The 26,715-nt window shown below is 45.8% G+C and overlaps 1 protein-coding gene across 1 annotated transcript; it reads left to right on the top strand.

The window, feature by feature from the left end:
• Window positions 1-975: 975 nt before the first annotated feature.
• Polr1b (RNA polymerase I subunit B) lies at window positions 976-24,565 on the top strand. Its single transcript, XM_021150838.2, has 14 exons — window positions 976-1,142; window positions 1,585-1,731; window positions 3,088-3,220; window positions 5,884-6,020; window positions 7,431-7,654; window positions 8,227-8,398; window positions 10,069-10,240; window positions 10,937-11,218; window positions 13,091-13,224; window positions 15,770-15,940; window positions 16,874-17,030; window positions 21,080-21,276; window positions 21,950-22,203; window positions 23,444-24,565. Exons 2-14 carry the CDS (start codon window positions 1,657-1,659, stop codon window positions 24,324-24,326), a joined length of 2,991 nt encoding a protein of 996 aa, XP_021006497.1. The 5' UTR covers window positions 976-1,142; window positions 1,585-1,656; the 3' UTR covers window positions 24,327-24,565.
• Window positions 24,566-26,715: the final 2,150 nt, after the last annotated feature.

Genomic DNA, 26,715 nt, shown 5'->3' on the forward strand with positions numbered 1-26,715 from the left:
GCCAGCCTGGTCTACAAAGTGAGTTCCAGGACAGCCAGGGCTATACAGAGAAACCCTGTCTCGAAAAACCAAAAAAAAAAAAAAAAAAAAAGAATTTGCAAGAGAAAAACTTGCCACCTGTTCTGAGTTGGGCATGTTGAGGAAGATAAAAAGTCCAGGGGAATCATTGTAACAGTGGTAGCAGAGTAAGGACGTCGGGGGAAGGTCTCTTTTTGTTGGCATCTTTAGTTTTTCCTGGCACCACGCTCTGAGAGTAAGACACCTCTCAGGTGTAATTGCTCCTCACTTTGGATGTTGGTTGTGTAACAGTAGCAGGCACCAGCAAAGCAGTCAATGCCATACTCTTTGAGAACTGCTCAAAGATGTGGCGTGTTCTGAGTCAGGAGTACAAGGGAAATGCTGTGACTAATCCAAGTGTTTAGAAAGCTCTGCATTAGATAAGGCTAAGGGAAGAAGATGGTGCCCTCCCTCAGGAGGCAGGGTAGGTTCAGGGAGAGAAATATGTAGTAGACAGTACCCTGAGCTTTCGTTACCCAACAACTGTATTGTGAGAACAAGGGATGGGGATACGTTGGAGAGCTTTGACTGCCAGACTGAGACTTGACAATATGGAAGCCGTTTAGAACTCTTCGAACTGCCAGGCTTCAGTGTGAGGGAGTAAAATATACAAAGCTGAGCTTTTAGATGAGAAGAGTTTCCCTATACTCGCCCGTGAGAAAGCAGAGAAGGCAGACGCTTAGCTCAGCCTTTTCTGTGTCCGTAGAACCCACTGCAAATCAAATACATAGCGCACATCCAAAAAGCTAAAATAGTTGGCCAAGGTACCAGATGGTTGTAACTTAAGTTGTCCCTTTTGGATTTGTTGCATTGGTGTGGTAGATGTCAGTGAGTGTAGACCGTGGCGATTTCGGGGAGTCTTAGTGAAAAGTGCGTTGAAAAATGCAAGTGATTTAGCAGCGTGAATTGTCTTTCAGGCCATACCTCCCTTTGAATTTGCTTTCAAAGATGAGCGCATATCTCTTACCATTGTGGATGCTGTCATCAGTCCACCCTCAGTGCCCAAAGGGGCCATCTGCAAAGATCTCAACGTTTATCCAGCTGAGTGCCGTGGCCGAAAGAGCACCTACCGAGGGAGGCTGACGGTGAGCATTAGTGACAGCAGGTGGCTGTCCCTGCACACTTCTGAGACTAGGGCTGGTGTCACTGAAGTGATTGTATCTTCATCTAAAGGGACTGTGTGTCATCCAAAACACGAAGTCACTTCCCTGTGGCCTCTTCCTCCTTGTAACATATTCTTTTGTGAGGCTGGGGAGATGGCTCAGTGGTTAGGAGCACTGCCTTTTCTTCTAGAGGATCAGGGTTTGGTTCCCAGCACCATATGGTGGTTCACAGCTGCCTGTAACTCCAGTCCCAGCAGATGTAATACCCACTTCTGACCTCCGCTGGCACAGACACACATCTGGTGCATAGCCGTACATGCAGGCAAAGCAGTCATACACAAAATAAAAACAAATACAGCTAAAACTTTAAGTATTTATTCTTGCGGGTTATGATATCTTTTTTTTTTCTTTTATTCGCATGTAGGCTGATATCAGCTGGGCCGTGAATGGAGTCCCCAAAGGGATCATTAAACAGTTTCTCGGCTATGTTCCCATCATGGTGAAGTCCAAGCTTTGCAACTTATACAACCTTCCTCCTCGAGACCTCATTGAGCACCATGAGGAGGCAGAGGTGAGTGCAGGGATCGAGGCTGTGGGGCAGCAGCGAAGGTGAGGAAACAGGAGGCTGGACCACTGGTGTCATCGTGTCTGTACTGTGCGTGGCTCTTACCACAGTCTGTTGAGGCCGTGTTGAGCCTTTGCATGTGTGAAACTTAAGTCTGCCGACAAGCTACACTCCCAATCCAAATTCTCTTTTATTGCCTTCCTTCCTTTCTTTTTATTTCTGGGAGGTGAGATGGGATGGGTCTTGCTGTAGAGCTTGAACACTCACTCTGTAGATCAACTCACAGAGATCCACTTTAACTTGCACCTCCACCCCACCCCGGGATTAAAGGTGTATATCCTTAAGCCTGGCTATGTCATTATTGTGGGTGGGCAAGGGAGGTGGCGAGTCACTTTAGTTGCTTGGTATCCTCTGACCACATGTAGAGGTCAAAGGATCAGAGGACAACACGCCAGGTGTTGGTCAGGGCGTGGACTCAGGTCGTCAGGCTCCGCAGCAAATTCCTTTACCTGCGGAGCCGTGTTTCTGGCCCTAGGTTTCCGTTATCCTTATACATATTTACATGAATGCTGAACCACAGAAGCATTGTAGGAGCTGCCTTTGAAGCTCCCCGAGCTGACTGGGTGGTTCCTGTACACTTTCCTCTGCTTTTCTAGCTGCGAAGGTAGCTGTGGGCTGTTGAGGTGAAGTAAGGAGGATGCACAAACTGTGCATATTCCTAAGAAGGCTGTCACCCTTGGGAAGAAGGTGTGGGTGTCAAATCAGGATGTGACACAGCCTCCCTGTTTGCCAGTTGTGGGGCTTTGGAGAAGTCACCCTAAGCCTCCTTTTCCTCTAGTGAAGCAGGCATACCTATCATTAGGAGAACTGTGTGCTTCGTTCACAGAGCTGCAGCGGGGTGTGCCTGTTTGATAGCAGGCCGTTAGTATATACTCTTTTTTTATGAAACGTATTTTCCTATATTTGTCTGGTCCGGATTTGTGGTTAGCAGAGCTCTTGGGTTCTACCTCTTTCTTTGTCATTATTTTCTTAGCTTACCCGGGAGCCCATTTGGAAGCAAAAGTGGTTAGTATTTTTATATTTAGATTTTTGGAACAAGTTTTATTTGTTTAAATTAGGAATTGAAATAAGTTGGGACAGAAAGAAAAGTGTGGCTGAGCCGTCTGGTTGGAAGGGATGGCCCTATTTTCCTGACATCCTGTTCTCTGTGTCTATTGGATCACACTCTTGTATTTGACAAGACTTACCCTGGAGCTTGTTCTGTTTCCAGAGCCCGGCATGTGCCTCTCCTGAGGGTTGCACTTCGTTGGCAAGAAATACTGTGTCTAGTTGTTTAACAGCTGATAACCATGTCTTTGGCAGGAAATGGGCGGTTATTTTATAATCAATGGCATAGAAAAAGTCATCCGCATGTTGATTGTGCCCCGGAGAAATTTCCCCATCGCCATGGTAAGGCCGAAATGGAAAAGCAGAGGACTCGGCTACACTCAGTTTGGTGAGTCTTAGTGAACACCGTCCGGAATGTTGCTTTAGACAACCTGAAAACCATTAACAACTCTACAAAATAGTTGTGTTTCCCTTACATTATTTTTGTTTTTCCATTAAGCACTTCTATGAGGTTCGGGGGGGAGTGTTGGTCAATGTGTAAACTTTAAGTTACAGGCTAAGGACAGGGCTGGGAAGTGGCTCAGTGGGAAAGCATGGGGAATTTAGTTTGGGTCCCCATCACCCACATTTAAAAACAACAGAGGGGCATAGCAGTGCTCATCTCTGATTCTAGCACTGGAGGGGAGAGAACAGGAGCCCCAGGCAGGGGCTACAGCTAATTTAGCCAAGGTAAAAAGTTTGAGGGTTCAGTGAAGACCCTGTCTCAAAAAAGCAAAATGGAGAAGCGAGTGAGGAAGACCCCTGGATGCCAGTCTCTGGTCTCTGCCTGTGCCTGTGTGGGAGAGTAACAGCCCCCCACATGTGAACAAACACACACATACTTGAATACAATCTAGTGCTAGTGTACAGCACTGGGACTGTAGTTAATGATACTTTTTTGCTTATTTGAAATTTAAAAATGGAGGAGATTTTTAAGTGTCTGGATCCCACATGTACAGACATGCACAGTTGGTGACTATATGTGGTAATTGATGTTTTAATCAGTTTGATTATGGCCATTGCTATGCATGTTTCTCAACTAGCAGGGTTCTGTCTTCATAAGCCTGGAGTAAGTTGAAAGCAGTGTGCATTGAAAATGCACTTGAAGGGGCTGGAGAGATAGCAGTTTCAGAGCTTGTAATCTTCAGAGAACCTGAGTTCAATTCACAGCATCCGTGTCTGACAGCTCTAATTATATATATATATATATATATATATATATATATATATAAGAGATGTGAGAGTGTGTTTTTTATATATATATATTTTTTTTTTTTTTTAAATGCACTTAGAGCCAGGCATGGGGGGGCATACCTTTAATCCCAGCTCTAGGGAGGCAGAGGCAGGTGGATCTCTGAGTTCAAGGCCAGCCTAGTCTACATTATGAGTTCCAGTACAGGACCGTCAATGTTACATAATAGACCCTATCTGGGGGTGGGGTGGGGTGGGGATAATGTTCTTAGAGGCAGGGACTGGTTTGGTGGTAGATAGCTTGTCTGACCTGCAGAAGTTTCTGGGTTCATTACTTGACACCACACACATAATAATGCACTCAGTACACTGGCCTGCACACATAGTAGCTTAGCTTGGCAAGCCCAGATATGCTCAGAACAGTTATTAATACAGCAGCATACACTTTGAAAAACTCACCTAAAGCAAAGCCTGTTTTATGAGCGAGTGTCGATGCTCTTGTGCTCGCACACAGACTGGCTTTTTGTATGTGTGGTGAGCCTGTGTACACTGGCCACCCTGAAGCCTGAAGAGTGTCAGCTGGTTTTCTTTTCCATCTCTGCGCTGGTTGGGAGCTGTGGCTCAGCGCTGCTGTCCAGCATCCTGAGAAAATACACAGCACTGTTAGCCTAAGAGCAGGTCTCAGTTCAGAAGTGAACTGCGGTTTCTCCTGAGTGGACATGGCCTGTGCACTATGGTGAAGCTGAAAGGTTGCAAGTGGATCATGGTTAGTTGGCACCATTGTATTATGTGTATAAATTGGCGCCCGTTGTATATGTGCATCAAATTGCTTTACTATATATATGCTGTTTACTAAGAAAACTTGAGATATAACCCAGAGAGTGATTTCATAATGAAAATCCTTTGTATATTTTTCATCTGGAAGATTCCATATATTTATGGTGTTGTTTTTGAAGATGAAGGCTAGCCTGACTGAGTACCTGTGAACAAAGGCCTCAGAGGCCCCCTGGTTCAGGCTGCCTTGGCATACCTCAAGGGGGACTAGTCTGTGTTCTAATGCTGCCTGTGACAGTGCCTAGCACCATAAGATAGCATATGGCATTCTCTATAAAACTTTTATATTATATATATAAAATTTATTTTTATAGTTGAGATAATAATCATCCTGTAATTGTTACCATAGATACAACACCTAGGAGAACAGCATCTCAGTATGTCAAAACATGTAGCCACTGGTCCTTTTGCTTCACTGATATAGTGTCTATTAACCTGAACTCTTGAGTTCTGCTGTTCTCCATTAGGATGTTAGATAAGCAACCATGTCTGGACCAGTCCCACAGGGCAGTGAGGATAGGAAGTGCGCCCTGCCGGGTGATCCACATATAAGGTGCTATAGGAAATGGGCCCCAGCTGATGGAAACCTTGCAAGTTCGGCCAAATTCACAGCTTCATTTATTTCACAGGGTAACCCTGTAAACATTTGGCAGTGATCTATAGACATTTTTGATTGCCAGCCTTGGTTAATTTAATCTAATTAATTTAATTTTAAGTTTTTAATTTGTTTTTGTTTTTTGTTTTGTTTTGTTTTAAATGGGTTCTCTTTATGTAGCCCTGGCTGTCCTAGAACTCACTATGTAGACCAAACTGGCCTCAAACTTATAGAGATCTGCCTGCATCTGCCTCCCAAGTGCTGGGACTAAAGGTGGTGTGAGCTACCACGCTGGGCCTTGGCTCGTCTTAAGCGATTTGCCTTTGGTTGTGGTAGTGGTCAGAAGGAAAATTAATACTCCGCCCATGATTGCCTGCTGTTGCTTTGAACAGGGGTCTCCATGCACTGTGTGAGAGAAGAGCACTCTGCCGTGAACATGAACCTGCACTATGTGGAGAACGGCACAGTTATGTTAAACTTTATTTACCGCAAAGAGCTCTTTTTCCTTCCTTTGGGATTTGCTCTTAAGGTGAGATGAGATGAATGCCTGTCTTTTGCTGTGAGTAGACTCATTGGGAGCTATGTCCTGCACATGGGATGGCAGGATAGTTTCTCTTTGTTAAGAAGTACACGTGCATATGTGTTACCCAAGCATTTTGGTAATCTGAGACTGGAGGTTTCGAGATCTAGGCCAGCTAGGACAACATACCAAGACTTTGTCTTCTCCAACCTCCTCATCAAATCCAAACCAAACCATACATGCAGTTTTACTTAATTAGCCCCTGGTCCATTCTTAAAATCAGTAGCCTGAAATATCAATAAACATCTTCTCTTAGCGTTTCTGGAGTTGTGGAACCTGTGAGTAGCCTGATTCCATGGCCACATTGAAGTGTTTGAGGTGCTGTGGACCGCTGAGATGGCTCCTCTGGGAAAAGCACCTGCCACGCAAGACAGACAACCTGAACTCAGCCCCCAGCACCCACAGCGGAAGGAGAGACCTGGCTCCCCAGAGCCTGTCATCCTTCACCTCCGGATGTGTGCTGTGGCCTGTAGACCTACACATACGCAGGCATTACATCCTCTCCCTCATAAAGAATTAAAACTTTATAACAAATGAAGTGGTGTAATCACCTGGACTGACCATGCTTCCAGGACCCAGTGCCCAGCTAGCTGGCTCACTTGGTGGTGGCTGTTGGCAGGAGGTCTCTGTTCCTTGTCCCGTGGAGAGTTAGCTCAGAGAATGGGGTTAAAGGCAGTCTGTTTTTTGTTTTTTTGTTTTTCGAGACAGGGTTTCTCTGTGTAGCCCTGGCTGTCCTGGAACTCACTCTGTAGCCCAGGCTGGCCTCGAACTCAGAAATCCGCCTGCCTCTGCCTCCCGAGTGCTGGGATTAAAGGCGTGCACCACCACGCCCGGCTAAAGGCAGTCTGTTTTTGACCTGACCCTGGGAATCTGGCATCTCCCTTTCCTGTCGGATCTCTCTTGGTGATGTAGGACAGGCCTAGTTAGTAATGGGAGGAGATGATTCCAGTTTTTGAATACCCAGTAGGATCATTAGACTTTGCTGTTTGGCCGATTTTAAAGTCACTGCTTTGTTTTGGAGGGCTGGTTTTGCCTGGGTATTTAAGGTTATGAGAGGCTCAGTGTAGCGTGTGTGTTTGGTTTGATTTTTGGTGGGGGTGGCGGGGTTGAGAGGTAGCTCAGTAAATTAATTGTTTGTTGTTAAAAAGAATGGTTTAGCCGGGTGTGGTGGCACACGCCTTTAATCCCAGCACTTGGGAGGCAGAGGCAGGTGGATTTCTGAGTTCGAGGCCAGCCTGGTCTACAAAGTGAGTTCCAGGACAGCCAGGGCTACACAGAGAAACCCTGTCTCGAAAAACCAAAAAAAAAAAAAAAAAAAAGGAAGTTTTATTTTTTAAAAAATGTTTTTTTCTGTTTCAGGCACTCGTGAGCTTTTCTGATTATCAGATTTTCCAGGAGCTTATCAAGGGCAAAGAGGAGGACTCTTTCTTCAGGAATTCTGTTTCTCAGATGCTGCGGATTGTCATGGAAGAGGGTTGTCACTCACAGAAGCAGGTTCTTAACTATCTGGGAGAATGCTTCCGAGTGAAGCTCAGCCTTCCTGATTGGTACCCTAACGTGGAAGCTGCCCAGTTCCTGCTTAAGTATGTGTGCTCTTGGGGGGCCTGGGGGAGGGGTGTTCATGCGGGGAAGGGAGCCTGGTGGGAAGGTGGTCCTAGCCAGGAAGGAGGCTTTGCTTTTGGGTTCTAGAATAATTTCAAGTTTGCAACAGTGTCCAAGTAAGACAATAGTCACTGGAAGTCACTAGTGTTGGTATTTTGTTACATTTACAAAATGCTCACTTTGTCCATAGATACACATTGCCTCTCTGTTCCTTTGTAAGTTGTGGGGCCCTATTTCCCTGTAGCAGTTGGTTTGTATTACATAAACACAGTATTAAAGGAGCAGGGTTCCAGTAATTAGGGTGTGGCCATTGTTGCTGAAAAAATTAAGTCTTATTTTTAACTGAGCTGAAATAGCTCTGTGTGGTTCCTTACTCCCTACCATATTGGTGAGCACAGCTCCAGACTTTGTGGCACTATTCCATCAAGGTTGCCAGTGAAGGTAAAAAGAAATTAGGGGAAGAGGAAATGTTACATAAACGCAGACTAGGTCCCTGGTCTCTGGAAATGGAGCAGGACAAAGCAGAGCTGCTCTAAGGTGGTTTCTCTCCCAGCCAGTGCATCTGCATCCACCTGAAGTCCAACACTGACAAGTTCTACCTGCTCTGCCTCATGACCCGGAAGCTGTTTGCTTTAGCCAGAGGGGAGTGCATGGAGGACAACCCTGATAGCTTAGTGAACCAAGAAGTCCTTACCCCTGGGCAGCTCTTCCTGATGTTTCTGAAGGTGAGTGCCTGCTGCTGTCCGTGGGCCACTGGGATGCCGCTGTCTGCAGGCTGAGGATTTATAGCGTGAGCATTTTACAGCCTCTCTTTGCTTGGCAGTGAGGGACTTAGTCAAAACTGGAGCTTATGCCAGGCCTACATATATGGATGTGTCATCTGTATGTAATTTTGTTTCCATGTAAAATCTGGGCTTCCCAAATAAGAGGCGTTTCCTGCGACTGACCTGGTTGGCCCACCCTCCCCTCCTTCTTCCCTCCCTCCCTCTCCTCCCCTTCCCTTCCTCCCTTCCTTCCTTCCTTCCTTTTTTCCTTTGGTTTTCAAGACAGGGTTTCTCGGTGTAGTTCTGGCTGTCCTGGAACTCGCTCTATAGACCAGGCTGTTCTCTGCCTCCCAAGCACTGGGATTAAGGGTGTGTGCCACCACCACCTGGCTGACTTAGGTAAAGATTTCTTCAATTGAATCCATTTTTTCCCAACAATAAAATTTCATTCCTCGTAGCTTAAACCCCATCTGTTATAAATACTTACAGTATAGTTTCCTTATCCATTCCTCTGTTCTTGGACACCTAGACTGTTCATAGCTTAGCTTGTGACATTGATGTGCAGGAATCTTGGTGACACGTGGGACCATAAGGGGTGGTAGGCCTGTTTTGAGTTTTTAAGACAGGGTCTCGCTGAACCTGGAGCTCACTAATTTGTTTCGGCTGGGTGGCCACCGAGCTCCAGGGATCTACCTGTTTCCATGTCCAGTGCTGGGATTCCAGGTGTATGCTGCTGTGCTGTGCTGTGCTGTGCTGCGCTGCACTGCACTGCACTGCACTGTACTGTGCTTTGTAAGCGGCTGCTAGGGATCCAGACTCAAACCCTCATGCTTGCAGGGCTAGCACACCACTAACTGAGCCATCTCCTATTTCATTTCTTGTTATTCAGTGTTTTGACAGGGTGTCTCTTTACCAGCTCAATTTGGCCTCGAATTTAAATGAAGATTAGTTATATACAACCAAGCCTAGTTTAATTTATATATATATATAGTCTAAAGGTAACATCAAATTTTGGTCATAGCTCTGATGACCAAGAAACAACTGTATGGACTGATATACCCTTGGATACAGTTGTTAGTCTTTGGGTTTTTTTCCATATCTTTAAGTTCATCTGCTTGTTAAAATTTATTTGCAATACTTGAATTGTTTGTTTGGTTTTTGTGGCTCTGACAAAATGCCTGACAGAAGCTAACATAAGACAGAGAGGATTTATTTGGGCTCGTGGTTTTGGGTACTATCATGTGTCACAGTAGAAAGGGTTCCTGGATTTTCTGGATATAGTGTAGGAATATCAAGTGGGGAGCAGAGCCAGCTCCTGGGGACCCAGGTCCACTACCAGGTCCCACTTCCCAGAGGACATGGATGTTGGAAACTGATGTTGTGGCCTGTGTAAGAGCAGGGTACGCTCTCGAACACTGAGCAGTCTCCCAAGCCCCTGATCTAGACTTCCTGTCTGTCTTTAGAAATGCCTGGGCTTCAGTGTACATTGAAGGGCTGTCTTTCAGGATGTGCTACCAATGTGTTCTTGTCACATGCATAAACAGCGGGCCTTGACTGGACCATACCTGTAGATACAGCATTGAGATAATTAAAGCACGTACTACTTTAAATTTAACATTTTCTTCTTTTAGGAAAAAATGGAAAACTGGCTAGTGTCTATTAAAATAGTTTTAGATAAGAGGGCTCAGAAGGCCAATGTTTCCATAAACAACGAGAATTTGATGAAGATTTTTAGTATGGGAACAGAGCTAACAAGACCATTTGAATATCTTCTTGCTACTGGGAATCTGCGTTCTAAAACAGGTAAATTAAACAGGTAGGCCATTTTTATTTTCGAATTACCTGCCTGTGTTAGACAGGTGTTATATTAATTAAAATAACTTGCTGAGGAATTTCAGAGTTAGCTCATCCTCACTAAAGCCAGATTTCACGATACGGTAAATTTTGGCAAATGTCTGCCACCCTGAAGAGTTCAAGTTCAGCGAGGTGTCTTGACCGTGTAAATCTAGTGCTAGCACACAGACACATACATTCCCATGACTCCTAGAAAGCAGGTGACCGCTTATGTCTGGAGCAGGGTTACCGGATGTCAGCCTCAAGAGTTTGGATATGTGCCGCTCCCTGAACCAATTGTATTGGAATAAATTGGGAAAATAAAAAGAACAGTTGGGATCCAGAAATCTGCTTTTGTTTTTCTGACAGCTGCTACTAATGCTGCTTCTCTCTGAGTGTGCCAGCTTAACTCTAGGGCCCTCAGATCAGTATAACTCAGTTCTTTCCGTTCACCTGATCTATGTTGCGATAATCTACTTTTGTGTATGGTGGGAGAACTGGGAACTGAATCCAGGGCCACTTAGGTATTAGGCTAATGCTCTTAGCATCGAGCTACATCCCCAGCCCCTGAAGTTTTATCATTTTACCAAAAATCAGAAACAGACAGTTTGGGGTTTTAAAACAAGAATTTGCCTTGTTTTGAATGACTTTTTTTTTTTAATTAAGGTCTTGGCTTCCTGCAAGATTCTGGCCTGTGTGTTGTGGCTGACAAGCTGAACTTCCTTCGCTACCTCTCCCATTTCCGCTGTGTGCACAGAGGGGCTGCCTTTGCCAAGATGAGGACGACCACCGTGCGCAGGCTGCTGCCAGAATCCTGGGGCTTCCTCTGTCCTGTGCACACTCCAGACGGGGCGCCGTGTGGGCTGTTGAACCACCTGACTGCCGTGTGTGAGGTTGTTACCAAGTTTGTGTACACGGCGTCTATTCCAGCCTTGCTCTGTGGCTTAGGTAGGAACAGTGAACAGCCTTGCTGGGTTTCACCACACTGACCAGCGTCAAGCTGTGTGGGGATTCAGCGGGGCGTTTCTTCACTCCTCCACACATGAGTTGGGCTACCTTCTGCTCTTCTCTCTCGGGCAGTCTGAGGAGCTAAAATAGTTCCTTGTCCTCAGTGTTGTCCCTTTTCACAAAATGAAAAGATAGAAAGATGTGAGATGGGACGGCGGGTAGTATTCAAGTGTAGATGCGGTTGTGTGAGTTTTGGGTGGCTCTCCTTTGTCCCTGGTGGACCTTTGCATTTCTCAGTAGAAAACAGTGGTGGTGTGGGGAACTCCTTTAGAAACTGGCTTATGCTCTGTAGCTGATGCCGTAGATCCGTGACTGTTGCCCCTGGGAACTCGCAGCTGCTGTCTCTGCTTTGGGGGAAGCTCAGTCATATGCTTCTCCTAGGCTTGCTGGTTGCCTCCAGTTTGTTTTCTCAGTTAAAGATGTTGGTCTTTGAGTATTTTATACCAGTTAGTCCCGGGCTCTTCCAGTTAAGATATAAAAACCATAGTATCATGTCGTTATTGGATTGGGGGGGGGGGGTTCCTCCGTTGGGTTGAGGTTTATGAAGTGCAGCTTAGAACTCAGAAGGGTCAGGTGATAGATGCTTCAGGTGACCAGAAGGACAGTGAGTCAGAATCAAGACTTTTTATGTAAAATACTTCACCCAGCTGGAAAGTAGCCTCTGAGAGGGAACTTCAGAGAAAAAGATAAAGAAATAGCCCAGAGTCAGGAGATAGAAATTGGAATAATCTGTTTATTTGCTGACTACAAGACAAAGAATAATTTTGTTCTACCACTAATTAAAATCAAGCCAGGCAGAGTGGCACACACCTGTAACCCCAGCACTTGGGTGGTGGAGGCAGGAGGATCAGAAGTTGAAGGAGATCCAAAGCTACATAGGAAGTGTGAGGTCAGCCTGAGTTACCTGAGACCCTGTGTCAAGGTCCAGAAGGAAGCAAAGAGAAAAGGTGAATGTAGAAGTGGATAGTACATCCCACCATGGACGAAGAGACGGGAGGCATTTGCTCTGGCTCTGAGGAAAGGAGCAGAATAAAAGACTGTCCTTGGAGGGTGAGGGCTGATGTGGGTGACACGTGAAGCCCTAAGTGGTAGCCTTTGACACTTGGGAAAATGCTGGCTGTTGTCACATGGCACCTCTGTGTGCCAATGTTCTTTTTCATTTAACTATAGTTGCTTGTCATTTGCAGCCCTGTAGTGTATTCAGTTCACTGCCAATGCTGTCAGCCCATACTGAACCATTACTTCTGGGGCAACTGTTGGGCTCAGCACTCGCAAGTCTAACCGTGAACCCTAAACCAGCAGCCCCAAGCTTATCTGATTTTCTCTGAGGCCGGTGACGGCCATGTTGCACTTAGGAACACTAGGCAGCCCTCGGTACTAAGTATTGGTGTGGCCTTGAACAAACATTGAAAGACTTTCCTGCAGTTGGAGCACAGAGCAAAGATGGCCAAGTATCTACGGCAGGACATTCACATTTCTGCCGTGTCACCTCACAAGTATCCATATTATAATTTTGTGCTTACAAATAAAATGTCTAAGAGGTGTATGTCCAAGTATGGAAACCGCAGATAAGGAGGGTCGGCAATATTCGTTTTTTCTAGGGGAAGGGTATTAAATGAACAGGCTTTAGGAATCCGCATGTGCCCAGCCATCTTCTCACAGGAGATAGGTGCTTGTGTGTTCTTGGTGAAGAAATTTACAGATGTACAAACAATACCAAAGCATTTGTGTTGTCCAGATAGGACAGTTGGACAGCTAAGCTGAGAAAGCCATTACTGACTGCCCTTTTTTTTTTTTGTCCTTGTCCCCCAGGAGTCACTCCTGTTGATGCAGCGCCATGTCGACCGTACAGTGACTGCTACCCTGTCCTGCTGGATGGTGTCGTGGTGGGCTGGGTGGATAAGGAGCTTGCTCCTGAAGTTGCCGACACTCTCCGTCGATTCAAGGTGATTACCAGTCTCTGGGGTGTCTTCCTTACCTCCTGAGCTTGGTTCTCAGCCCTTTCCTCTTGGGGTATCTTCCTTACCCTCCTGAGCTTGGTTCTCAGCCTTTCCTAGTTGATGAAGTGTCCTGGTTACTGTCTACAGTGGTCAAGCAGTCAGCAGGTGGAAGCTAATTCCAGAAGTGCCTCACTCTTCCCACTCTTCCTCTGTTCATCTTGCCTTGTGGGAGGAGTCATTGACAGACACGTGACCTCCAAGCATTTATTGGTCATTTCTGAGGCCCCTGTCTGCTTATGTAACCAGCTTGACTTCCTAGGAATGTCACCAGTTGGTTACCGTGACTGCTCCCCAGTTGTCTTCCCTTGGGAGGTGTTCATCTGCACCTCTTAGGTTGGTCACGTGTAGTTAGTTTTTCAGGGGTAACTTGTGGACCTGATGGTTTTCAGGGGTAACTGTGGACCACGGTCTGATGGTTCTTGCTGACTTTCCACTGCTCTTTTGGTTGCTCTTTGCGAAGTTGCTTGTGACTGTGGCGGTTGGCTGCGCTCACTCTAGTCCACACAGGCCTTGGCCGTCTTCCTTCTCAGTCCCAGGAAGCTAGGGTTACAGTCAGAGTTCTTTATTTCTACTCTTCCTAAGCTTGCAGCTTCTACTGAGGCCAGTCTTAGTGAGCACAATATTTTTATCTTGGTTTTTTTTGAACCAATGACTTTAACAGTTTTCTTTCTATAGTTTGGCTTTCTTTTTTCTGTTCATTATTAACTTTTGTGTTAATTTAATTTGTGGACTGGTGAGATGGCTCAGTGGGCACAGACACACACTCAGACCTAGTGACCTGAGCTTGTTCCCCAGATGGTACAAGGTCCCAAGGAAGAGCTGGCTTCCCAGACTACTCCGCTGCTCGCTCAGTTTGGCTCTCATGGACCTGTACACATGCAAACACTGAATCCATTAGAATTCAAGGCTTGGAGAGATGCCTCAGTGGTTTAGAGCACTGGCTGCTCTTCCACAGGACCTGGGTTCAATTCCCAGAACCCTGTGGTAGTCCACAACTGTCTATAGCTCGGGTTTCAGGGGTTCCCACTCCTTTCTTTGAACTCCATGGGCACCAGGCACAGCATGTAGACTTTTGCAGGCAACCTATTCCTACGTATTAAGTAAATGAGTAAATCTAAAACAATTAACCAATCAAAGAATTCAGTCTGGTCTAGACGTGGTAGCTTAATCCCAAGCAAATGAAAGGCTGAGACAGGGGGATAGCTATAATTAGCAATTTGTTTTTCACTCTTTTCTCTCTTTTTTGAGCTTTTTTTGGTGTCTGTGGTGAGCTTTACCCTCTTAACAGACATCAAAGATGTGATGTGGCTGTTTTAACTGAGCAAGGCTGGTTTCAGGACTCAGCGCTGCCAGGGCTAGAATGTCGCCTTTTAATGTCATTTCCTGGTTCCTCCCTCTGCGCAGTCTCCATTCATCTTTACTGATAATGTGCTGAGATGTGGATCCCTTAAGCATATATAGCTTTTAGAATCTTTTTCAAATTATTGTTTTGGTTTGTATTTCTCCCTTTACTTAAGAGTTTTTAAAATAACTTTAAGATTTATTTTATTTTTTTACTTTTTTATTTTTATTTTACTTTTTTTTTTTTGTTTTTTGAGACAGAGTTTCTTGTATATCCCTGGCTGTCCTGGAACTCACTCTGTAGACCAGGCTGGCCTTGAACTCAGAAATCCGCCCGCCTCTGCCTCCCTAGTGCCTGGATTAAAGGCATGCACCACCAGTAGGTAAGATTTTTTTATGCATGCGTGCAGTGCCCGTGAAGGCCAGAGGAGGGCGCTGGATCTCTGGGAGAGCTCTTGGCACCTGACATGGGTACTGGGAACTGAACCTTGGTCCTTTGTGAGACCAGTAAGTGCTCTTAACCAACGAGCCATTTCTCCAGCCCTGTTTTGGGTTTGTTGTTGATGTTGTATGTGTGTGTGTGTTTTGTGATTTTAAAAATATATGTGTGGGGGGGCTGGGTATGGTGGTGCACATCTTTAATCCCAGCACTTGGGAGGCAGAGACAGGCTGAGTTTGAGGGCCAGCCTGGTCTACAGAGTGAATTTCAGGGCAGCCAGGGCTACACAGAGAAATCCTGTCTCGATAAACCAAATGTGTGTGTGTGTGTGTGTGTACATGTCTGCATTTGGGTATGCTCTTAGCTGTGTAGCCCTTTCTGCATCCCTGTTTTATTTGTTTGTTAATTTCCAAATATAGGATTCTTTTCATCTAATTGTTTGGAAGGAAGTTCATTAACACATGTGTCAAACATAGGAGAATAACTTGCCTTTTAAAAAGCACTCCTTTGCCATTTCTCGTGGGCTGAGTGACCTCGTCTGTAGCTGACACTGGGACAGACAGCTGTGGCTCCGGAGTGCTAGGTTTATTACCCGATGACGTCATCTCTTAGATCTTTTTCTTTACTGTTCTGCCTGGCTCCTCCTCGTGGCAGAGAGGCTGGGATGCCACATACGTTTATTCTTCACTAAACTCTGTTTTGTTAAAACAGGTGTTGAGAGAAAAAAGAATTCCTCCCTGGATGGAGGTGGCCCTGATTCCCATGACAGGAAAACCAAGTCTGTACCCAGGGCTGTTCCTCTTTACCACTCCCTGCAGGCTGGTGAGGCCCGTGCAGAACTTGGAACTGGGCAGAGAAGAGCTCATTGGAACCATGGAACAGGTAGGGACCAGCTGCCGTGTTGCTTACGGAGAACAGCTTTCAGAGGCTTGGTATCGCGTTTTAAAGCATTTGCTAGGAGGTCAGACTGACTTTCCTGGCTCTCTTTGCCCAGCTCTAAGTAGTTTTGCTGTCTTGCCACGCTTCCAGGAACCTGCGGGAGGCACGGTGCTCGCATGACTGCCCTTCCATGCTGCCCAGTGTTCACGGTTCTTTTTCGCTTGGCTCTGTCACAGTTGGTCAGACTGAGGCATCCTGTTGACTCGGGTCTCAGTCGTCACCTGCATCTTTGCCACTGACAAATAGATTTGTGCTTACCTTTTTTTTTAAAATATTTATTTATTTATTTATTTAATGTGTGTGAATTCACTGTTGTTGTCTTCAGATGCACCAGAAGAGGGCATCTGATCCCATTACAGATGGTTGTGAGCCACCATGTTGTTGCTGGGAATTGAACTCAGGACCTCCAGAAGAGCAGTCAGGGCTCTTAATCGCTGAGCCATCTCTCCAGCCCTTGTGTCTACTTTTAAAAAAAAAGAAACTAGGTATCATGGTGCACTTTAATCCCAGCACTGGGGTGGCAGAGCATCCAGGGAGGGCTACCCAGAGAAATTCTATCCGAAATAAATGAACATTTATCCTCCTCTCTGGCTCCTCACATTGGCCATGGTAGATGTAGGATGAGTGTCTAAGGGGAAAGCAATCAGGAGATAGCTCAGCGGCGGAGTGCCTGGCATTCACAGGCTCTGGGTTCTGACTCCAGCACCTTCATAGCAGCGAGTGGGACACCTGCCTGGACATTCCCCATGCTCCTGGCAGAGGTGGTTCCTGACCTGGGTGACGTAAGCACTGTGCAGCCTTGAGCGCCAGCCTCTGGGAAGCAGCAAGACCACCACAGTTGTTCCATGCCTCTCTTCCTGTCCTCCTCTGCTCCAGCTCTTCATGAACGTCGCCATCTTTGAGGACGAGGTGTTTGGTGGCATCTCCACACACCAGGAGCTCTTCCCTCACAGCCTGCTGAGTGTGATCGCCAACTTCATCCCCTTCTCAGATCACAACCAGAGTCCTCGGAACATGTACCAGTGCCAGATGGGTAAGGTGGGCAGGGGTGGGGGTCGGCACATGAGAGCACAGAAAGCACTTGTAAATTAAGTTGAGGTGATTTCAGACTCACAGTAAGCTTCAAGAATACTATGAAGAATGCCCGCAGATGAGATGTCTGTTCTGTTACCAGCTGGCCCAGTTGCTTTTTCAAGCATGGTGATGCCCTCCTCCACAGTTCAGTGCATGTCCCCCACTGTTAGGACTTTCTTAGGATATTTATCAGAATTAGGAAGTTTAGCATTAACTTTTTTTTTTAAGATTTATTTATTTTGGGGCTGGTGAGATGGCTCAGTGGGTAAGAGCACCCGACTGCTCTTCCGAAGGTCCAGAGTTCAAATCCCAGCAACCACATGGTGGCTCACAACCATCCGTAACGAGATCTGGCGCCCTCTCCTGGAGTGTCTGAAGACAGCTACAGTGTACTTACATATAATAAATAAATAAATCTTTAAAAAAAAAAAAGATTTATTTATTTTATGTATATGAGTACACTGTCGATGTCTTCAGACACACCAGAAGAGGACGTTAGATCCCATTATAGATGGTTGTGAGCCACTGTGTGGTTGCTGGGAATTGAACTCAGGACCTCTGGAAGAGCAGTCAGTGCTCTCAACCTCTGAGCCATCTCTCCAGCCTCTAGCATTGACTTCCATATTGAAAAAAAAATCTTACTTTAAATTACACCCGTGTGTGTCCACAAGTGAGTACTGTGTGTATATGCAGGTGTCTGCAGAGGCCAGGGGCATTGAGTGCCTCTTGAGCTGAAGTTAGTCAGTCGTGACCCTGCCGTGGGTACTGGATACTGAGTGAAAGAGCAGCGTGCACTCTGTGTTTTTGTCCTTACTCGCTTTGAAGTGGAGTGAGGCACAAAAGGCCCGTGGCCAGTCACCTGTTCTGCTAGTGTGTCTCCCTTGATGCAGAGGAACTCTTCAGTTTGTTTGTGACATTTACATTTTTAAAGAAAATGGCTTGTTTGTCTGAGCTCTTGTGACTTACTTAGGCCGTTATAGTCAAATCACATACCTTCTGTACTCTTCATTTCGTCTGAGTCACGCTCTGAGCATTTGACATTCTCTCTACCCCCACGGCCTTCCTTGAGCTAGTCTTGAATCAGTATCCTCTGGCCTCTGTCTGTCGTCCCAGGATTACAGGTGTACATGTCCCACATCACGTCCTGCATCCTTGTGGCAGATTTGTTGTTTACTGCATGGGTGTGTGACTACAGATCCTCTTGTCATTATTCTGAGATGTCTTTTTCACGCTCACCTGAAGGAAATCTTTGCTGGCTGTATAGTGCTGAGTGGACATATTCCTTTATTTCAGTGTTGCTTGTAGTCTGTGTGGGCTTGCAAAGTACAGTTTCCCTGTCCAGTGTACTGGTTTTTTCTCTCTTTAAGACTCATTCTTAAGCTGGACGAGATGGTGCACACCTTTAATCCCAGCAGTTGGGAGGCAGAGGCAGGCAGATCTTTGAATTTGAAGCCAGCCTGGTCTACAGAGTGAGTACCAGGACAGCTAGGACTATACAGAGAAACTTTGTCTCAAAAAATATAAAACAAAAAGACTTGTTCTTTATTTTTGTTTTCAGATTGACTGAATGTCTAAACATGATTCTTTTTGTGTTCCGATAGCATTTACTGGTCTATTTTCAAGGGTTTCCAAACTTGCTTCTTCTTCTTAATTTCTCCTCCTCTTTAAAGACTTAGCCATGCGTTTTCATAAACACCCCTGTGGTTATTCACCTTGCTGTGTGTGCAGGTTATGTGTGTGGGTATACACGCTGTGGCATGATGGTGGAGGTCGGAGGGCAGCATAAGGGTGGAGGTCAGAGGGCAGCATGAGGGTGGGGGTCAGAGGGCAGCATGAGGGTGGAGGTCGGAGGGCAGCATGAGGGTGGGGGTCGGAGGGCAGCATGAGGGTGGAGGTCGGAGGGCAGCATGAGGGTGGAGGTCGGAGGGCAGCATGAGGGTGGAGGTTGGAGGGCAGCATGAGGGTGGGGGTCAGAGGGCAGCATGAGGGTGGGGGTCGGAGGGCAGCTCTGTGGAGTAGTCTCTCTTCCTGACTTTATGCTGGTTCTGGGGCCTGAACTCAAGTTGTCTTTCAGTCTAGGTCTTCTACTGGGTGGGTTGTTTGTTGGATTGTTGTAGCTCCCAGTTTATGCGTTCCAGGTATTTGTTCTGTATTCCCGAAGGTATGTTTTCCTGTGTCTGTTGAGCTTGATAGAGTGGGTGCTGTAAAGCTACTGTTCAGCATCGGGGCGTCCCGGGGTCGCTATCCATTGACTGTAGTTTTTCTTGGGTGCGTTATGTTTACTGTTGTGTCTCCAGTAACTGCTGTGTCAGCTCTTATCACTGATGGGCCTCTCTGCATGGGCTGTTGCAGTCTTGACTGCTGTTTAACTAGGTTCTTAGTCTCAGCTAAGCTACTTGGCTCAGTCTCATGCATCATGAGCCATTCAGTTCCCACCAAAGGTTTAAACTCAACATGTGTGCAGAGTAAAGGCTCTTCCTGGGTGGTCCCCACTTTTTTTTCTAAATGCCTCTTACTTTCCAGTAGCTGCCATGCTGTGAATTCTGTTCCTTGATTCTTCAAAACAGTAAACCACGGGGGTTTCTAAAATAATTAAAAACTGATTTTTTTTTTTATTAGTAAAGTGATTGCTTTGTTTCAAATATAATTCCTCTCAGTTTCTGACTACTTCAGCAAACCCCAGTCCTTAGGCAGTAAGTGGGTGGCCAGCCGACAAAAGCGGCCTAATGGAGTGTCCTGGTGCTCAGTGCTGTGAAAAGGCACCGTGACCACGGCAACTCCTACAAAAGAAAGCATTTAATTGGGTCCAGCTTCAGTTTCAGAGATTTGGTCCATTTATCAACGGGGTAGGAAGCACAGTGCCCCATAGGCAGATACGGGGCTGGAGAAGTATCAGTTCTACATCGGATCCGCAGGCAGCATGAACAAGCAGAGCCAGTGGACCTGGGTTGGCTTTTGAAATCTCAGAGCCCACCCCCAGTGACACACTTCTTCCAACAAGGCCACAACCACCCCAGCAAGGCTACCATACCCTAGTCCCTCTCCAGCCGTACCGCTTCTGTACCGCTTCTAATGACTGCGCATTCAGACATGTGAGCCACGCGGCCATTCTCATCCAAACCACCACACGGAGGGGGGTGGGGGGGGCTGGTTTGGCTTCCTGTACCAGGGAGTGCAGCCTGTCCTGGCAGGAGGCGCAGGGGCAGCTGGCCACACAGCATCCGCAGACTGCACTCAGTTTGCTTTCTCCTCTGTATTCAGTCCAGGAGCCCAGTCCATGTTTAAGTTGTGTCTCCTACCTCCTGTGTTCACCTCACCTAGATAATCCCATATAGACACGTTCGCAGATTTGTTTCTATGTAATTTCTATATCTAGTCAAGGTGACATTTCTGTACACATTTTTGGTTTTAAATCATCTTGCTCTGAAAGGATTCCTTGTAAAGGAATTCACAGATGTACCCACTTACCTGTCCCCAGACTTTACAAATACTGACATTTCTGTGTTTGCATCCACACGAGTCCCACACTTGATATTGATATTCTCTATGGCTTTCAGTGTTTCCATTGAATATAAATGACAGTGTTGCTAGCTGTGTGTAACAAGTGTCTATGAGTGTATGTACATTACATGCAGTTCTTCCTGGCCTGTTCTCTCATAGTCTAGGCGTGATGATGTTCTTGGTTCTTTTTTTTTTTTTAATTTTTCGAGACAGGGTTTCTCTGTATAGCCCTGCTGGCTGTCCTGAAACTCACTTTGTAGATCAGGCTGGCCTCGAACTCAGAAATCCGCCTGCCTCTGCCTCCCAAGTGCTGGGAATAAAGGCATGCGCCACCACCACTCAGCGACGTTCGTGGTTCTTAAAGCTGATGTTAGTCTGATAAGCAGAGCCGCCATGCTTGCTTTATTCATTCTGTGGTGTGTATTTAGTTCTTTGCAGTTTTAGGAAGCACGTTGAGAATTGAGGATTGAAACAAGATACAAAAACTTTTTTTTTTTTTTTTTGTAGGTAAGCAGACCATGGGCTTTCCGCTGCTCACTTACCAAAACCGATCAGATAATAAACTCTATCGACTCCAAACCCCTCAGAGTCCTCTAGTAAGACCGTGCATGTATGATTTCTATGACATGGACAACTATCCGATCGGGACAAACGCCGTTGTAGCTGTGATATCCTATACTGGCTATGATATGGAGGATGCCATGGTGAGTGTTCTGGTTGTAACTCTGCAATCCTTTTCCATTGCTGTTTGTGAACTTTCTTACTGTGAGATCACTGAAGGAATGTTTGTGTGTCCTCAAGGCCATAATGCATTTGTTCTTTAAATGGTTAATTCCTGTTCTGAGATAAATGGAGGGAAACATTGAAAAATAGCCAGTGTGTATATCTTCCATATCCGTGGACACACTATGGGTAAAGGTTGATATGAGGTTTGGTATATTCACCCTTTATGTTTATCTTTGATTACGTCTTAAGCCATTTATGAGTCTGGGGCTTGATAGCGTTGGTAATTTAGAAATGTAGTTTCTTTTTTTTGTTTTGTTTTTTTTTTTTGTTTTTCGAGACAGGGTTTCTCTGTATAGCCCTGGCTGTCCTGGCACTCACTTTGTAGACCAGGCTGGCCTCGAACTCAGAAATCCGCCTGCCTCTGCCTCCCGAGTGCTGGGATTAAAGGCGTGCGCCACCACGCCCGGCAGAAATGTAGTTTCAAAATCAAATGCTGGTTACTTTAAACCAAATATTAGTGTAGCCATCACTGGTTATAGATGATTAGTGCAGCCATCACTGGTTATAGATTAGTGCAGCCATCACTGGTTATATTCTGAGAGTCTTTGTTTGCTCCCAGTCTCATAAGTTAACTGGACTCTGCCTCCACAGATTGTGAACAAGGCTTCCTGGGAACGAGGCTTCGCTCATGGAAGCGTCTACAAGTCTGAGTTCATAGACCTCTCAGAGAAGTTTAAGCAGGGAGAGGATAACCTGGTGTTCGGGGTCAAACCTGGTGACCCTCGGGTGATGCAGAAGCTGGACGATGATGGGTTGCCATTCATAGGCGCAAAGCTGGAGTATGGCGACCCTTACTACAGCTACCTCAACCTTAACACTGGGGAAGGCTTCGTGGTTTACTACAAGTAAGTCTGGGGACATGTTAGACTGCTGGTTGGTTAGCTAGTGGAAAATTGTATCATTGGGAACCTGGATGGTCAGGAGGACACTGTGTTGACCAGCCTGGCCCTGATGTAATGGGTGATGCCCCTGCCTCTTAAGTGACGGGAGTATAGGCCTATGCTGCTACACTTGGCTTCTGTGCTGGTTTTTATGGGCTGTTTCTTAGTAAAATTACTGGAGGTCAATGTTGTCTTCAAACAGAAGAAAAAAAAAATATCTCTGTTCTAAGGGCTAGGACATTCAGGGTTGAGGCACTGATGGACTCACTAAGGTGATCGTCTGGTGGCCCTGCCTTAGTGTCCTCACATGGGGGAAGATGGGAAGGCAGATGCAGGGAACAGCTCAGACCCCTTCTGTGAAACCCTGTCTATTAATGAGGCTCCCTCTTCAGGACTTAAATCTGTCCTTGGGTTGGAGAGATGGCTCAGTGGTTAAGAGCACTGACTGCTCTTCCAGAGGTCCTGAGTTCAATTCCCAGCAACCACATGGTGGATCATAACCATCTGCAATGTGACCCAATGCCCTCTTCTGGTGTGTCTGAAGACAGCGACAGTGTACTCTCACACACATTAAATAAATAAATAAATAAATAAATAAATAAATAAATAAATAAATAAATCCATCCTGAAGACCTGACTCCTGACAGCCCAGCAGCAGAGGTGGGGTTGGGTGTGACCTGGTGGTGAACACACATGGGTGATGTCATTCATGGTCATTGCAGAAGTGAGCACTGTGCTGTTTTTGGTGTCTTGCTTTTGTAGTAGCTTTCTAAGGTCATTTCCTTCAAACATGCAGTTAGGGGTGTTTCCTAGCCAAATTACTGGGTTCTTTGGCCTCTCTTTAAAAGATGAATGATTGACGTTGCTGCTTTACAGGGATGGCTTCAGTGGACCTGCCTAGAAGTTTTTCATTTGCTAATCTTCTCTCAGATAAGCGTAATTAGGAATCGTAGCCAGCATCTATTTATATTGCTGAGCAGATGGGGATGCGGTTTACACTCTTTATAAACATTAATCATGTTGACAGGGCTTAAATATTTATTAAGTTCAAACAAAGCTTGCCTAGGCTCTGTGTCACATGCCTCTGTTCCTAGCACATGGGAGACAGGCAGGGGGATCACTGCAAGTTCTAGGTCAGCCAGGGCTAGAGACTCAGCAAACAGAACAAACTGCTTGACTTCTTATTTCATGCATTTTCTTGTAGGAGTAAAGAAAACTGTGTTGTGGACAACATCAAAGTGTGTAGTAATGACACGGGCAGTGGGAAGTTCAAGTGTATCTGCATCACAGTCCGCGTCCCCCGGAACCCAACCATTGGAGATAAGTTTGCCAGCCGTCATGGTCAGAAGGGTATTTTGAGCAGATTGTGGCCAGCCGAGGACATGCCTTTCACTGAGAGTGGCATGATGCCGGACATTCTGTTTAATCCTCACGGGTTTCCCTCCCGTATGACCATAGGTATGTTAATCGAGAGCATGGCTGGGAAGTCTGCAGCTTTGCACGGTCTCTGCCATGATGCTACGCCCTTCATCTTCTCCGAGGAGAACTCTGCCTTAGAGTACTTTGGTGAGATGTTAAAGGCTGCTGGCTACAACTTCTATGGCACCGAGAGACTGTATAGTGGCATCAGCGGGATGGAGCTGGAGGCTGACATCTTCATTGGTGTGGTTTATTACCAGCGCTTACGACACATGGTGTCAGACAAATTTCAAGTCAGAACAACTGGAGCCAGGGACAAAGTCACCAACCAGCCCCTCGGGGGACGAAACGTTCAGGGTGGAATCCGCTTTGGGGAGATGGAGCGGGATGCTCTGTTGGCACACGGTACATCTTTCCTTCTTCATGACCGGCTTTTCAACTGCTCTGACCGTTCTGTCGCCCACGTGTGTGTGGAGTGTGGCAGTTTGCTTTCTCCGCTACTTGAGAAGCCTCCTCCGTCTTGGTCTGCGATGCGCAACAGAAAGTACAACTGCACTGTCTGTGGCCGCAGTGACACCATCGACACCGTCTCTGTGCCGTATGTCTTCCGGTACTTTGTAGCTGAGCTGGCAGCCATGAACATCAAAGTGAAACTGGACGTCATCTGACTTGATCCCCGCCATCTGAGCTAGGAGATGAGAACAGGAGGTGTCCTCATCCAGTGAGGTTATTATGGGCTCACTCTGGGTCTTTACGAGAATTTCAGTACTGAAGCCAAGAACAGGCAGGTGAAAATTCCAGACTTCTGAGTCTCTGTAACCTACTGAAGTTGGTTTTCATATCTTTTTTTTTTTTCTTTTTTTTTTTCTTTTGGTGTTTCAAGACAGGGTTTCTCTGTATATCCCTGGCTGTCCTGGAACTCACTTTGTAGACCAGGCTGGTCTCAAACTCAGAAATCCACCCGCCTCTGCCTCCTGAGTGCTGGGAGGCCCAGCCTCATCTCTCTTTTTTAAAAAAGTTATTTTTGTGCCTTTAAAAAATGACTTAATTGATAATAGATCATGCAGGGCAGGGCACCTTCTTTCTGGGCCCAGGTTCACTGGTCCCTGCTTTCAGTAGCAGGGGGTGTCTGTTATCCAGAGCGGGCCAGTACAATAAACAGAAAATGGAAGCCATATGTGTAATTTTTATTTTTATATACATAGAAACTAAAGCTAGTTCATGTATATAATTTGATGGGTGAATTGGAATGTCGGTGTGGTCTGTGATGTCATTATCACAGTCAAGGTGAGTAACTAGATCTATTGGTCAGAGTTGAGTGCCGCAGTAGAGAGAGCAGCTCACCAAGATGCTAACCATTTTCCACAGGAGCGAAGGTGTTCAGCCTCCTTGAAAAGACTGACCCCAGCTAGCACATAGCAGTTGCTTTTATTCAGTCATTACACAAAATTAATTGGGTCAGAAAAGGTTCCAACTGCCGGAGTTATCTTGCTGTCCGAGAGAGCAGACAGCCCACACAAAGCCCTTTCTGACCATGGCTAGTCATAATCAAAAGCAAGCACTCCAGGTTTGCCAGGAGTGTCTTAGGACCAAGGTCTGTGCAGCTGAAAACAAGTGCAGACTTTGGAGGGAGGCAACATTTCTTCAAGGTTCAAACGTCTCAAAACAATTTCTTAGCCTCTGCTTATTAATCTAGACATAGCAGAGGCTTTGCTGAGACATTTCACTCAAACCGGACACAAAGGTTTCCTATAAATTTCACTACACAGATTCATCATCTCCAAAGTTTCCTTGTGCACCTTTGAGTGGTGTGTGTGTGTACTGAGATGTCCTCTTCACAGAGTGCTAGCCTACCAGTTTGGCTTTTCTGCTAACTCATGGTGGGATCGTGCAGCACCTATCCTGTGTGATTGGCATCTTTCACATAGCATGACCTCGTCTATGCTCAGCCCTGATTTTGAACATGGTGGGGCTTCCTCTTCCTTTAAGGCTGAATGTATCTGATTATTGAATAACTATGTTCCTTTGCTTTTTTGTTAACCTCTGTATGCCTCCGTGCTTGTTAGAGTTCTGTGTGTGCGCTTGTGTATAACATCTTACACAGCCGTACTGTTCCCTGTTAATGGGTGTTTGAATTTTTTCATAAGGAGAACACCTTCAACTGGTTGATCCTTCCCACGTGTTAACAGCTCAGCTTTAGACCCGGACACCCTATTCTCTGTCTCTTCACAATACCGTAGCTGGGGATAGTGTGCAGATCTAGTGACACAAATATTTGTATTCTAAGGGTCTTGTTGCCAGTGAACTAGTCACCTCCCTACTCCAGCCTCCAGAGTGTGAGAATTAGCATCATATCCCACAATACCTTGCTAAATTTTTTAAAATTAACTTTTGATCTTAAATTGTAGATTCTTGACTAAAAAAATCTATGTGACTTTAAGACAACCCCGGAGCTTACTCAGACTTGGCCGTTTTATGTGTTCTTATGCATAGTTAGTTGCGTGGACTGTTATCCTCTGGGTAGATTGCTGTTACACACAGGACATTACTACCACAAGCTTGTCCTGTTGTGCCTTCTCTCATTATCTCTAACCCTTCAACATATTCTCCATAATTTCAAGAAATACATGTAAATCGAACCATGGCATATTCTGAAATAGACATTTTTTTCTTTTTTTACTTAACAGAGTTTACTTTATATTTGTGCAAGTTGTATGTGTGAGTTCATGCCTTTGCATTGCTGTATAGTACTCCACAGTATGGGTGACCTACTTTTACCATCCACTTTGAAGGACATTTTGATTGTTTCCAGTTTGGGGCACTGAGAGAGAAAGCTTCTCTGGAAGGCCACATGCATGCTTGTGTGTAGATATAAACTTCTTGTATCTGGGACAAACGTTCAAGAAGCAATTATTGTGTCATAAGATGGTTACCTGATTTCATAAGAAATAGGGGAGGAAGCCGGGCGTGGTGGCGCACGCCTTTAATCCCAGCACTCGGGAGGCAGAGGCAGGCGGATTTCTGAGTTCGAGGCCAGCCTGGTCTACAAAGTGAGTG

Source organism: Mus caroli, chromosome 2 (assembly GCF_900094665.2).
Source record: "Mus caroli chromosome 2, CAROLI_EIJ_v1.1, whole genome shotgun sequence".
NCBI lineage: Eukaryota > Metazoa > Chordata > Mammalia > Rodentia > Muridae > Mus > Mus caroli.

What these genes read in the sequence shown, in the direction of transcription:
- Polr1b (XM_021150838.2), top strand. Translation starts at nt 1,657, where the DNA reads ATGGTGAAGTCCAAGCTTTGCAACTTATACAACCTTCCTCCTCGAGAC. An exon ending in GAATCTGCGTTCTAAAACAG is followed by an intron (nt 10,241 to 10,936) that starts GTAAATTAAACA and finishes TTTTTAATTAAG; the next exon opens with GTCTTGGCTTCCTGCAAGAT. An exon ending in ACACTCTCCGTCGATTCAAG is followed by an intron (nt 13,225 to 15,769) that starts GTGATTACCAGT and finishes TTGTTAAAACAG; the next exon opens with GTGTTGAGAGAAAAAAGAAT.